The sequence below is a fragment of the Coffea arabica genome, chromosome 11c, assembly GCF_036785885.1.
Source record: "Coffea arabica cultivar ET-39 chromosome 11c, Coffea Arabica ET-39 HiFi, whole genome shotgun sequence".
NCBI classification, from domain to species: Eukaryota; Viridiplantae; Streptophyta; class Magnoliopsida; order Gentianales; family Rubiaceae; genus Coffea; species Coffea arabica.
This window is the reverse complement of record NC_092330.1, coordinates 37,937,617-37,951,826: the sequence shown is the minus strand read 5'-3', so window position 1 is coordinate 37,951,826 and position 14,210 is coordinate 37,937,617. Positions and strand designations below refer to the sequence as shown.

Here is a 14,210-nt window from a genome sequence, read left to right as displayed (position 1 = left end):
TAATAGAAAATGAGGATAATCACATTTTAATGGATGCTGAGTATCATTTATTAGGGCTGATGTACCAATACAACATCTCATGAATTAAAAAAAAAAAAAAAGAAGTTTCTAACAATGTCAGAACTAGGGAAAAAAATGATAGTTTCGGCGAAGATAATTGGTTCCTCTTACGTGGTTTATAGACCCCAATTAAAAAAAAGAAAGGGTGGGGGTGGAGGTGGGGGGTGAAGTCACCCATCAGTTCTATACTATATAAGGAGCAGAGGGATAGTCTAGCAGACCACAACTGAGACTTCCTTCAATATTTCTTTGCATTTTTTTGCTGCAGCAGTATTTGGTCATTTCCTTCTCAGTTTCTCAGAAAAAAAAATGGGGCTCAAAGGTAAAATGATTGGTCAAACTAACATCCATGGCCCTGCTGGAGATGTGTTCCATGATGTCTTCAGCAAAAGACCACACCATCTTGCCACCATGACTCCTGAGAAAGTTCAAGGGTTTACTTTGCTTGGTGGTGATCTTGGAACTGTTGGATCCAAAATCTGCTGGCATTATACCCATGGTATGGAATCAATATTCAAAGCTCTTTCTTCCCCGCAGTTTTTCTTGTTTTTCCTTTATTCATTTAGCTTTTGTTGCGTGTTGGTCAGCTTCTGGACTAAGTTGATTTAAACTCTCTCCATCCGTTTTTCCCTGCTTTGAACTGGCACACAATTAGTTATCTAACTTATTTGCCAGGAAAAAGAAAGGATAAAAGCTTAATATCTGCCTCGGGAAAAGTTTTAATGAAAAACGGACTAGATCTATTACTATTAACCGTATTATTAATATTATTATTAGTATTTATACGAAGACAATAATCTGATTGTGGAAACTACAGAGGTTAATTAAGGAAGTCCATCTTCGTAAAGAATTCAATTAATTAATACTACAGAATTTTTTTTCTTTTGCTTTTCTCAAGTTTTTTATGCGATATACCAGATGTTTCACAACGAGAATTCTTCCCTGGTTGTGTGAATAGTATTGTCTATCCCTAAAAACCGAAAAGAAAGAATTCCGCAAACCTTGTTTTTGGATTACCAGCATGTTGACTAGGAATTGGAGAGTCTGTAATTGATTTACTTTTCATTTTTACAGACGGGAAAGATAGGGTGGCAAAGCAGATTATTCAAGACATAAATGAAGAAAAGAAATCAATCGTATTTAAGATGATTGAAGGAGATCTCATGGAGCTGTACAAGACCTTCACTATCATATACCATGTTGATGTTCTTGGTGACAAAGAAAGTTTGATTACATGGACTCTCGACTATGAGAAGCTGAAGGAAGATACCCCACATCCAGGAACCTTGCTCAACTTTTTCCTTCACATGGTTGAAGACATTGAATCTCATCACATCAAAAATGCTTGAACCATCTATATATATATATATATATAGAGAGAGAGAGAGAGAGAGAGAGAGAGAGAGAGAGAGAGAGAGAGAGAGAGAGAGAGAGAGACATATCTTCTAAGTATTTAGCGTGTTTGAAGTTGCTATATATGGTGTCTTCTAAAATGGATGCACGAATAAATGTGTGCTATGTCATTATAAAGCTAATGCTTGTTAGTTTCACAAGCAATGTTTGTAAAGGTTGAACAACATAAATAAATATTATTTGTGAGTAATGAATATTTGTGATTTTATTGTGATTCTGAAACATGTGGTTGCTTCGTACTCGCAAGGACCTATTTTTCTTCAGCAAATTTGCTGATTTCAATATATAACCCCAAATGATTTCTTTTATTTGGCCAACTATTCTAATATATTCCACTAAAGTAAAGAATCATAACTCCAAAATATCGCACCATTTATATTTCATTTTAACTCAGCTAATAAATATTTGGATATGACTTTGGTGCAAATACATTTACCAGCATGAACTTATAGCAATTAAAGTAGCAGAAGTAGTATGATGGCTGATGAGAAGTATACCCTAGAGAGCTAGATTGTATTCTTTAGCAAACAGACCTTTTTTTTTTGGAGCTGTTTAACTGTAAAGAGTGTAAAGTTTACACTTTTGTTACTTCATTACTTGAGTTGATTTACCAAACTAACCTTTCAAAAAGAAAGGACTTACCAAATTAAAAAAAAATTAATAAAACGGCGGTATATCTCCCTTTTCAATTTTTCTTTTTTAATTTATCCCCATCTCAAACTGGTTTGTCTCCCTGCGTATGAATTCCTTTGAATTCATTAGCAAAATACATAAGCTCCTTTTTATTCAGTAATCCATACTATTAGATGTGTTTAATTTGGACAGGTCCAGATGCTTCTAGTTATATTTCGTGGTCAAAATTTCACACAAAAGAAAAATGAAATAATAGGGAAAAAAAAAGAGTTCTGTTCAGTGGTCTACGTAACTGAGAAAAATGAATCTAGGGCCCAAAACTAGTAAAGCTTGGATTGCCATAATTGGTTTTGAAAAATAAATTTTGCAGAACCATTTGAACAAGTAAAACATTGTATTTGAACCCATGTAAATTGAACCAGTATTAATCCTCTTTTGAAGAAAAGAAAAAAAAAAGGGGAAAAAAGAGTAAAACATTGTACTTACACCCCCTTTGCTAGGCACAATGAGCTTTAGCTCAATCATACCAGAGTTGCCTCGAGGGGAATTAACTATTAAGAGGATATGTACCAATCTCTCTATTCTCTATGTCTTACGGTAATTCATAGAGCTATTTGATAGGGTGCAATTTTATCATTTATTTTATTATTAATTTTTTCTATTACCTGACCCGATGTGAATTAATTATTGGATTCTACTCACTTTTCGTAATTTACATTTATTTCAGGAAGTAGAATGAAAATACTACAATTAAGGCCAATTTGACAATCATCGGGAAATTAATTAAATAGAAGGCTCGAAAGGGCATTTTTGGGAAGTAGGGACATGAGCCCTTTTCGGTCATTGTGCCAAAAGTGTTCTTCTCCCTGGAGCCGCCGCACGGAACAGGAGGATATAAGAGAAAATGGTGCAGAAGAAGGGGCAGCAGCTTCTAGCTTAGAATTAGATTTCTTCTTCCTTTTTAGACTTTTGACCAAAGAACGGAAACGCATGGCAGGAACAATGAAGACTTGCTGCCTTTGACTTTTCTTTGGCTTCTTAGTAGCTCTTGGGACTTACGAATGTCAGGAGTTTAGCCATTCATGGCTTGGACTTTTCTTCCTTAGTTGCTTTTAGTAGTCTTTTCTTCATTGTTGTGCGCCAGACGGAGTGAAAACTATGAACTTTTGTAGCTTTTCTATTCATTCAATATATTGAGACGAGTTGGATTCTGCTAAATTTCAACGGACCATGGCCGCTGGCTTCTCTTCAATGTTGTGTGGACTCAGTTCATCAAATATGAACTAATTTCCTCATTCTAGTCAAGAAATAACGAAGGCTCTGGCTCGCCTACAAATTGTAAGATCGATTTAATTTAATTTTTTTCTTTTATTTATTAGTATTCGCATATTCCTTGATTGCTATGCTTATGGTCATTTAATTAGTTGATTGTCTTGGATCCGGATGGTTAATTGATTGGATAATCTACTGTCAATTAGGACATTAAATTCGTAATTGTTTAATTGTCTTGAAATAGTGACAACTGGCACGATTAGATTCGTGTCAGGGGGATACGCGGGCTAATCTGAAATAACCCTGGTAGTGCGTTATTTGATTAGAATAGGGCTCCTCTAATACGTAAGGCAATTGGGAAATTAAATCTTATGGGCGTACCTAGGATTGTTCTTCCAATTAAAGAAGTGATTAACGAGCGTACCTTGATCACCGACACAGTAAGGAGGGGCTGACTGCCATCGCTTGTTTGGCAGTTATAACCTATTTATTAGTAAATAATTGGAATTGCCTTTGCTTATCAATGATCAATTAGGTGAACCATTGCTGAAGTTATTCCTTGGCTAGATCCTTTGATTTTAGTAAATTGTGTTTTTTTAATTTCTAGTTGGCTATTTTATTTTTATTATTTTACTTTTAGTTGAGTTGTCACCCCTGATATAAAAACACTCCCCTTTGTCACTGTGAATTTGAAAAGGAACAATTACTCCCAGTCCCTGTGGATTCGACCCTGCTTACCGTTATCTACAGAAATTACTTTTAGTTTGAGCAGGTTTTATTATTGCACAGGCATCGACAACCTGTCACTATTGTAACTCTATATCTAGGTTTGTAAACGAGTTGAGTCAAGTCAAATTTTTGTTTAATTGAGTTGAGTTTTGATTTAATTTTATCAAACTCAAAATTAGGGGTGGCAATTTTCGACACGACCTGAAAACACGACACGAACCTAACACGAAATTAATGGGTTTGGGTTGAGGTTTTGGGAATTCGGGTCAGAATCGGGTTGGACCCGATGAATCCGAAAAGAAAACAGGTCGATTTCGGGTCAACCCGTGGTGACCCGATATGACCCGATATGACCCGTTTACAAATTAAAAATAATTTAATAAATATAAATATAATTTTATCTAACTAACCTAAGTTATTCTTTTTTTCAAAGGCATTAATTACTTAATCATAAATGACTTTATTTAATTTGTGTGAAGTTGAAATTATTATATTTGGACAAATAATATATTATATTATTTTTTACTTTTATACTGTTTTAATTTATTTTATATTTTGTTTGGGATAAAACACTTTTACGGTGTTTAATTTATTTTAGATTTGGTTTGAAATTACTTATTTAAATTTTTATTACTTGATTATGTAATTAGTTTTGTGAGAAATTGATTTTATTAGAAATTACAGTGATAAATTAATAAATTAAAATTAAGTTTCGGGTCATTTCGGGTCAACCCGTCAACCTGAAATTTTCGGGTTCGGGTCAGCATACCTGACCCGTTACGGTTTGGCGGGTCGGGTTCGGGTCAACAGATTTTCTGGCGGGTTGACCCGAACCCGACCCGCCAACCTGATTTGGACCCGAATTGCCACCCCTACTCAAAATCAACGAGTTCTTATTGTAGGGCTCAAGCTTGAGTTTAAAAAAATAAAAAATAATTATTTTATATTTTTAAAAATGAATAAAATAGTAATGTTTCTTAACAAATAATAAAATATTAAGGATATATGTAATTTTACTATTAAAATAAAAAATATAAATATAAATATATAAAATCGAGTCGATTTGCGAACTAACGAGTTAAGTATCTTTGATCTCAAGTTCAACTCAGTTAACTCGAACTCGATTCGAGTTCGATGTTGACCTAACTTGAATCGAGTTTTGACTCAAACTATTTGCGAGCAACTCAATTTATTTGACAGCCCTACTATGCCCATATTCTTCTTCTAGTAGTTCATCCTCTTCTTGTTTTATAGCTCATAGCCCTGGCTTAAGGTTGTTTAAGGTATCTCAGTCTCCTAAGTACATTTGATACCAACTCTAGCAATAAAGAGAAACCATACCTAAAAAATATGGTTTCTTTGTCTACTTGTGAGATCTCGAGTTTGAGCGCTAATTGAAGCCAAATATATCCGGAAAAAAAAAACAAATAATTAATACATAATATTTAGTTCTTCACATTCATGAAGTCGGTAAAATGCACATTATCCTAGTGTATTGTATCATTTAAACCCAATATTACCGTTGTTGCTGATTGGTATTTTTTGTCTTAGTAATGCACCTTATAAGCCATAAGTATATACTATGGCCTAAAATCTCAAAGTATTTTACTGAGAGTAAACTATCCAACAAGCAACACTAACAATCATGGGCTAAGCACTCGACAGAAATCAGTCACAAAGTGTGCACATTATATAGACAAAGTTCGTGTTTTGATGCAATTGACAGTCCATAGGAATGGTATGAACTTTTAGTCGCACCATCTTGTATTTTCTTTTAGGCACCGTTTGGATTGAAAGAAAGGAAAGGAAAGGAGAAGACTCTAGTGGAAAAGAAAAGAAAGGGGAGTAGAAGAAATCTAAGTCTGTCTATTTTGTTTGGATTACGAGAGGAAAGGAAAGAAAACTATCATGCATCAATTATATTTTTTTCCATAATTTAAAATTTAATTTATAAATACATGATAGGTTTTTAGAACATTTTGAAATTTTCATTAATTTGGTGTCGTTTCCCTTTGTTTTGCCCACATTTGGACATGAAACAGGTTGATAAAAAATAACTAATTTTATCCCTCCCTTTCCCTCCAAATCCTTTTCTTTCTCTCCTCAAAAACTAATCCAAAATTTAAAAACTTTATCCCTCCATTTCCGTTTGCTTTCCTTTCCCTGCCCTTCTCTCAAAACAACAATGCCTTGGGATTTTTGTGAAGGTTCCCATCTAGGTGGATATTTGTTAATGTACCTAAATTACATCTAACTTACCATATAAATTCACACAATCACAATTATTATATCCCCTGAATTTATATAATTTTTCAAATTAATTACATTTTTTCAAAAATTAATGCCTAACGCCCCACTTAGTGAAGGCCATTAGAACACCGGTTAGCCAAGCTGATATTTCAACGTGGGCCAATTGCACACCCGTTAGCTAAATTCATATTTCAATTCCACCGGATGCTCTTACCTCCCTAAAATAAATATTCCAATTTTAAGGAAAAATGTTACCATTTGAAATTCTGGGACAGATGAATTCCAAAGTGTTAGGTTCTGCTGATGCCATATTTCATCAATAATGTCGACCATGTTAGAATAAATAATCCCCAAAAATTAGTCTAATTACATACACTTTGAATTTATATATTTTAATAGCGTAAGTGGGAAGCTTAAAACCAAAATCTCTCACTTACACGTCCTTCTTCGAATCACCCAATCCATCCATTTCCCTATGTACTTTTTGACAAAAATTTATGAAAAGGAGTTAATCTTTTAACATTAATTTCTTTGTATTTTTCTTAAAACAAAAAAAGTTCATTTCGAGTAAGTAATATAAATCCCATTTTACCGTTTCTTTGTCTTTGTCTTGTACTAAATGTGATTGACAAGAAATCAAATTTAGTTAAATTTGAGATTTTGTATTAATTGTGGCTTTGAAAAAATCAAATTTAGTTAAACATAAAAGTTTGTATTAAATGTCAATTTTAAAATATCAAATTCAATTACAATTAAGAGTTCACACTAAGGTCCTATTTGATAAAATTGAATCTGAATTCTGAAACTGAATATTGAAACAATTAATTTGCTAAATTTTAACTAATAAAAAGAAATATATGAATATCTGAATCTTAATAATAAATCTATCTATAATGTTTGATAAATATCTAAAACCGGATGTTTAATAAGCTAAACTATACAATTTTGTCTTGCTATCTTTTTTTCTTTAGAAAAACACCTGTGATTTAATTAGCTTGAAATTGTTAAGTATGAAAAAGACAATAATTATTTTTGAATGAAATTGTTAGGTATGACAAAGATAATGATTATTTTATTTAGCTTAATTTGTTCCCAACATTAATTTTTTTTAAATTGCTTCCACTATAATTATTAGGACATGTTTTAATAAGTATAATTCTATGAATCGCCTGAATAGTTCTGGATTTTTCTAATTAACCCTACTAGAATTCTCTGGTTTCATACCTACATTGCACATAGATGCCTACTTAAAAATATTTTTCTTTGTCTTGAGAAATTTGGCAAAGCTGTAGTTGTAAGTTGGCAAACATCTGTCTGTAATTACCGCAATTTGGAAGTTTAAGAGATTAATTCATCGTGTTACTTAATATTAGAAAAAGGAGATCAATGTAGAAACTGCAGTAAAAAAAAAAAAATTGTGTATGTTCAGTGTCTATACGAGTTGAAGGGTAAAACTATTTCCCATTTTCATCAAGCTGCAGTAGGAAAAAGATTATAGTACATAACACATTCATGTAGGCTATTTATTTGATGGTATTCGGGCAGATTTATGGTATAGTTTCACTTTCTTCGCTGTCGCATTAAATGGTAGAATGAGATGATAAGATCAAAGTTGGGAGACCAATTTTGATGAACAATTCATGTAAAGCTCGATGATTATGACACGAGTACAATGTTTTAGTAACGATAATTATGGTAACGAAATAATTTTTTACCTGATATAACAGGTTGTTGCACTTTTAGCGACCATTTGATTACTTGATGGATCTATCCATCTAAATAGAATAACACTTAAAAATAAGAAAGTAAGTTTTTCATCTAAAATAGTAAGTTAACAGTAATAAATTAGTAACTTTTATACTTCAAAAAGTAAATTTGAATAAATATTAAACTTACTTTTTAAATAAATAAATTACTACTTTATATCCCAAACTTACTTTTTAGAGAGTAAGTTTAATTCAAGTAATAGTAAGTTTTTATACATAAATAGTAATTCTTACTGATAATATGGTAAATTTGATTAATAATCAAAACTTATTGATTATGGGACACATGTACTATTTTACTTTAAAACATATTTCAAACTAGTATTAGGAAATTTATTTGAAATAACGATAAGATGTTTTATTAATGATTAATACATATTACCTTAGTTAGTAAGTACTCGTAATATACCTGTATAATACATGATTATAAGTATAATTTAAAAAAATTTTGAATTTATATATTTTAAAATACTATGAAAAATAATTTGACTTTTCACATAGTCTCGTAAAATATGTAATAAAATTTTGTCGTATTATAAGTTTTTAATCATTTTCAATTTCTGAAAAGTTTGAATAACAATAATAACAAATCTTCCTAGTTATATATAGAATATCACTTATTTATATATCACAATTTTTATAATTTAACACTTATGAATATAATAAGATGATAAAGTTTTAATGAATTTAGACCTGGGACACAAGAAATAATAAGAGCTAAAGCCCAAACAAAATGAGAAATAATATAACAATAAAAATGACAAAATTAGTATAACAATTAATATAAGAAAATCAGTATGATCTGAACTTTTTTCCTTGGGAGATTGTTCATAAAAAATAGGATCCAACAATTATAAATGAAAATCACATGCATATATAATATATTGTATAATTTAAATTAAATTTAGTTCACGTATAAAAATGGTTCTAAAATAATTAGTACACTATGATACAATGTTATTTTAACAACAAAAAGTTTTTTACTAAAAGTCTCAAATATCCATGACACACGTATGAGCGATATTTTGCCATATTTGTATCTCATCTCTAATCATTAAAGTTAATTTGAGGAGAAATATTTTTGACAATAGAATTATTTTGAATTTAGTTAACAAGTTGAGATTTTTTAAACAATAAAAGTGAAATATTTTGGGAACTTAGTTGTTTATTTTCCCACAATTAAAAATTGCTATATTTTAGCAATTGTTGCCATTGACTTTTCATTCTGTAGACTAATTTTTATCAATGTAAAATTATTTTTATTAACAATAATTGAAGTTTCATTGATCCGAGGATTGGCATTCTATTGTTATTATTTTATATGTAAATATTTAACCAAAGTAATAAAATAAATAATAGCTACTTAAAAAAAGGAAATTGGTGCTCAATTGATTGTTGTGTAAAATATTAGTATACAATTAACTAGAGCTTGAAATGGAATTAAATTTATTTAGTATTTTAATGGTTAAAGAAAAAATAAAAGAGACGAAGAGATTGAGATTGGTTCCTTAGTGTGAAAAAGGAAAGTTCCTCTAAAGTAATGCTGCGTGAAATTCTAGATACATATGAAATTAGAAATGTAATAACTTTGCAATTCATTTTCATTCATGATGAATTTCTTCGATTCTATATAGAATTACAATTTTGTTTATTCAGCATGAAAATATTCTTTTTTTGTCATAATGATGGCTTTTGCTTTTAAGATTATCTACATGTCGGTCGTTAGTATTATTGATAAGGTTAGAGGTCATGGAAAATATTACTAATTTTAGGAGAAATTATGTATTGTAAAAATGGTTTAATAATTTTCTACTAAACATAACTACTACATACAAAAGGGAAAGATATTTGATTTTATTTTGCTTTGATTAGAAGAACTTGTACTAGTAATAAACGAAATTTCAATTCAACAATCAACGTATACATGATTACAGTATTTTTTTAGTCAATTAGACTAATATATGCCATAAGTAGTAAGATTTAGCCATTTGTGAATTGATAATTTTAACAGTTTGCATAACATTCATCTATAAAAAATTATGATTATTATAAAATGACATTTTATAATAATTTATATACCATTTGCCAATGAAAAAGAGTTTGATAGAAAAATATGGATACAAATCCATAATGTAAATGATACAAAGTATGTTTGAAAGTCACAAAACTTAACATATGGGTAATTTTATTATAATTTTCAAAAATTATGCTATGTTAACACAACATTAATTATTATACTTGTGACCCAGAAAATAAATTTATTAAAATCTTACCATTTTATTAAATTCATAGGCATTAATATATGAAAATTGTGTTGTATAAGTAAGTGCTATTTTATATGCAACTCGAAAGATTTGTTGTTATTATAATACAACTTTAACTTTTATACTTGTGACCCAGTAAATAAATTTATTAAAACTTTACCATTTTATTATATTCATAGGTATTAATATATGAAAATTGTGATGTATAGATAAGTGCAATTCTATATATAACTTGAAAGATTTGTTGTTATTGTCATCCAAACTTTCTAACCTTTCACAAATTCAAAAATAATTCAAAATTTATAATATGACAAATTATTCTTACATATTTTAAAGGTCATGTGCAAAAAAAAATAGTTTTCATAGTATAGTTAAAATGCTTAAACAATATAACATTTATAAATGTTACGTACAATTGTGTATCATATATTTACATTATGAGTAATTACTAACTATAATACTAAGTTTTAATCATTAATAAAAAATTTTAGCATTACTTCAAATGAACTTCCTAATACTTGTTTCATATAAGTTTTTTAAGTAAAATAGTAAATTTATACCACAAACTAGTAGGTTTTGACCACTAACTAAATTTACTATTCTATCAACAATATTTACTATTAATCTATAAAAACTTAGTATTACTTGAACTAAACTTACTCTCCAAAAAGTAAGTTTTGGATATCGAGTAGTAATTTATTTTAAAAAAAAAGTAAGTTCCATATTTATTCCAATTTACTTGTTGAGACATAAAAGTTACTAATTTATCGAGTTAACTTACTATTTTTTATGTAAAACTTACTAATCAAATTTTTAGGTACTATCTTATTTAGGTGACCAGTCCAATAGGTAATCAAATGGTCACTAAAATTGTTTCTACCTGTTATATCAGGTAAAAACAGTTTCGTTATCATAACGATCGTTATTGCAGACTTTTCCATGACATGAAGCATGTGTAGAAAAAAGATTGTTATTTGGTCAAATAAATAGTGCTTGGGGTATCGGTGGTTGCATTATATAGCAAAGTTGCTTTCCAGAAGTAATTGATACTGCATTAAGGGTCTGTTTGTGTTCGGTTGAAAATCTTTTCGAGAAAAATAATTTCCTAATTTCCCATGTTTGGTTGCACAAAATTACTGAAAATATTTTACTGTGTAAAAGATTTTCACTCATCTTATAAAAAACAACTTCGCTTCCAAACTTACTAAAGTTGTTTTTCTAAACGTATGTGTCCCGCCTGATAAAGGTTGTCGTGCCCCATTTTTTTGAAAAATAAAATTACGTGTTATAAAAAATGAATTTTTGATTAATTTTGAGTAAAAATGAGTTTTTGATTTTTAGAGAATAAATGCAGAAAAAGAGCCTAACATGGGACTTTAAAAGTGCGACGATTTTGGCCCAAAATAATAGTTTAAAAAAATAGGAGTCGTCACTTGATATTGAGTTAAGGTGTACCAAATCACCCAAAAATATTTTTTTAATAAAAAAATAGGTAAAACCCTCTTTAAACGACTCCACGTCTTTGAAAACAAAAGAAAAAAGTTCAGGAGTCACGATTGAAGAAAGAGAAGACAAAGATTTGATCTATGACACCCTTTCAATCTAGTCAAGGTTAGTTGTGTGATTTAGTTAAAAATTTTTTAATTTAACCTATAAAACTTATCACATTTATATGTTACTATATCTATGCAAATCTAGACCTAATGGATATCGGGATGGTCGAAATATCTCTTCAAAATTTAATTGGCGCAAAGCGCATTAATTGAGACGCCCAAGAGTGACTCTTTGAAAAGGTTACGAATATGCAAAAGATGAGACTCGAAGAAAAGAAAGAAAAATAATAATATACAAATATACATGAGCTAAAGGAATGCATGATAATGAGTACGGGGGACTAAGATTTGTAACTCAATTTTTTTTCTTATAGAGGAGACACGAGCGTGCTAAGACTAAGTAGCTATACTTGTTCATTTCCCATATTTGAAGGGGTGCTCTCCTAATCTAATCAAGCAAATGATCTCACATATTTCTAAGTTTCTTAAATGAAACGCAAGTCTAAATGTTCTATTTCGCACATAGGGATAAGGAATATACATATAGAGGAAATATCATGCCAAATGGTAGGGATTCTAAAAAGTAGAAAATATGCATGAAATGTAGTGATTGTCACAAAAACATGATATAGTGCGTGGACGGTCCCTAAGAGTCTCGCATTGGACTAAATAACTAACCCATGTCTATAAGTTCTCACTAGCGTGGGACTAGTGAGAAATCGCGAAGGAAGGTCACAATTAGCGTTGGACTGATGTGGTGACGTCATGCATTTATTATAATTAAATAAATCATATAAAGCATAATTAAAACAAATAAACACATAATGCACATAGAGCACATAACACATAATCATAATTTCTAGATACAAAACCCAAATGAAAATGAGTAAACACATAAACACACAAGCATGCAAGCACCCAAACAAATAAATGCAAATAAAAGCCTAACTATTACATTCGGACCCTAACTACAATCTAAAGGGGAATTCAAAAAAAAAATAACCTAATTATTATATTCATCTAACTAAATACATTTTAAACAAAAATTAGAACCTATCTATTGCATAAACTAGCAAAATACATGTCTTGAGCACCTATCTGTTACAACTTGGCATTTTAATGCCTCTCAGATAATCATCAAAATTAAATAAAACAAATAAAACTTAAAAATGAATAAGAATGACTAATTAAAAGAAAAAACATTCAAAACCTGCAATTACACATAAAAACACATTGGAGCACATGAAAGAGTTTAAAATAATAAAAGAGGTTACCTCTCGTGAAGTGGTGATTAAATAGGGTGAAATTTGCCCTACTTATACTCCAAAACGAACAAAATGATTAAGACACTAATTTAATTATAAATAAATGGAAATTATCATGAAATCTACCAATCAAAGTATTTAAATGAAGTATAATCTATAATTAAAGAAGAAAAGTAAATTATATTTAAGAAATCAAAACTATTAGGGACCTAATTACAAAAATTAAGAAATTTTTGGGGTTAAATTCAATTATTACAAAAAATAGAGGTCAAAATGAAAGAAAAAAATTTAGGTACCAAAGCACAATTAAATTAAAGACCTAATTAAAAGAATACTAAAGTTTTTAGGGCCAAAAAAAAATTATACAAGAGTACAGGGACCATATTGCAATTCTCAGTGTTTCTTAAGGAATTGGGCCATTGGGCTATCTTTCATTTTCTTTTGCTTTAGTTGGGCTGAAACCTCCCCAAGCCCAGCGAAAGTCCGAGGCAGAATACACAAGCCAACCCATAGTTTTGCTCGAAGAAACCCAAACGAAAAAAAACCCAATCAAAATAACTAAAATTCATAACCAAAACCCAAACAATAACCCTTAACCCAAAACCACACTTATTTTACCAAAACCTAATAGGATAATAAATCAACTAAAAAAATTATTTAATCCTAATAATGTCTTAAAACCCAGAATTATTTCGCCCACAAACATGTTTAAAATATGTAAAAGATGATTAAAATTTAAAAGGGGTCAAGATGGTTCATTTGTAGAAGTTTTTAGGTCATAGTGAAATTAGGTGAAAATTTAGGGGTCGAAATGTAGTTTTTAAAAGTTTCATGCAAATCAGAACCGAGGCTTTCTTCTTCATTTCATCTTCTGCAACTTTTCTTCGCAAAGTATCAGCTTTATACGTGGAAAATCATGCATGAGCTCAAACAAAACCATTGATTTGTGAACTAAAATCCAACAGAATATACCACTCATTAACACAACCAAAAACTCCGATACAA

At 30.0% G+C, this 14,210-nt stretch overlaps 1 protein-coding gene across 2 annotated transcripts; it reads left to right on the top strand.

Annotated features, from left to right (window-relative positions):
* Positions 1–269: 269 nt before the first annotated feature.
* On the top strand, positions 270–1,663 carry LOC113717303 (kirola-like). Of its 2 annotated transcripts, XM_072071015.1 has the most exons (3): positions 270–559; positions 1,135–1,423; positions 1,472–1,663. In XM_072071015.1, the coding sequence occupies exons 1-2, from the start codon at positions 370–372 to the stop codon at positions 1,407–1,409; spliced, it is 465 nt and encodes a 154-aa protein (XP_071927116.1). In that variant the 5' UTR covers positions 270–369; the 3' UTR covers positions 1,410–1,423; positions 1,472–1,663. The 2 variants fall into 2 exon arrangements, with proteins under 2 accessions (XP_071927116.1, XP_027097892.1); XM_027242091.2 differs by having other exon boundaries at positions 1,135–1,663.
* Positions 1,664–14,210: the final 12,547 nt, after the last annotated feature.

Bases quoted from the DNA above. Each gene is read 5' to 3' on its own strand.
- LOC113717303 (XM_072071015.1), top strand. From the start codon at position 370: ATGGGGCTCAAAGGTAAAATGATTGGTCAAACTAACATCCATGGCCCT. The intron at 560-1,134 runs GTATGGAATCAA...TCATTTTTACAG, and splicing joins CTGCTGGCATTATACCCATG to ACGGGAAAGATAGGGTGGCA.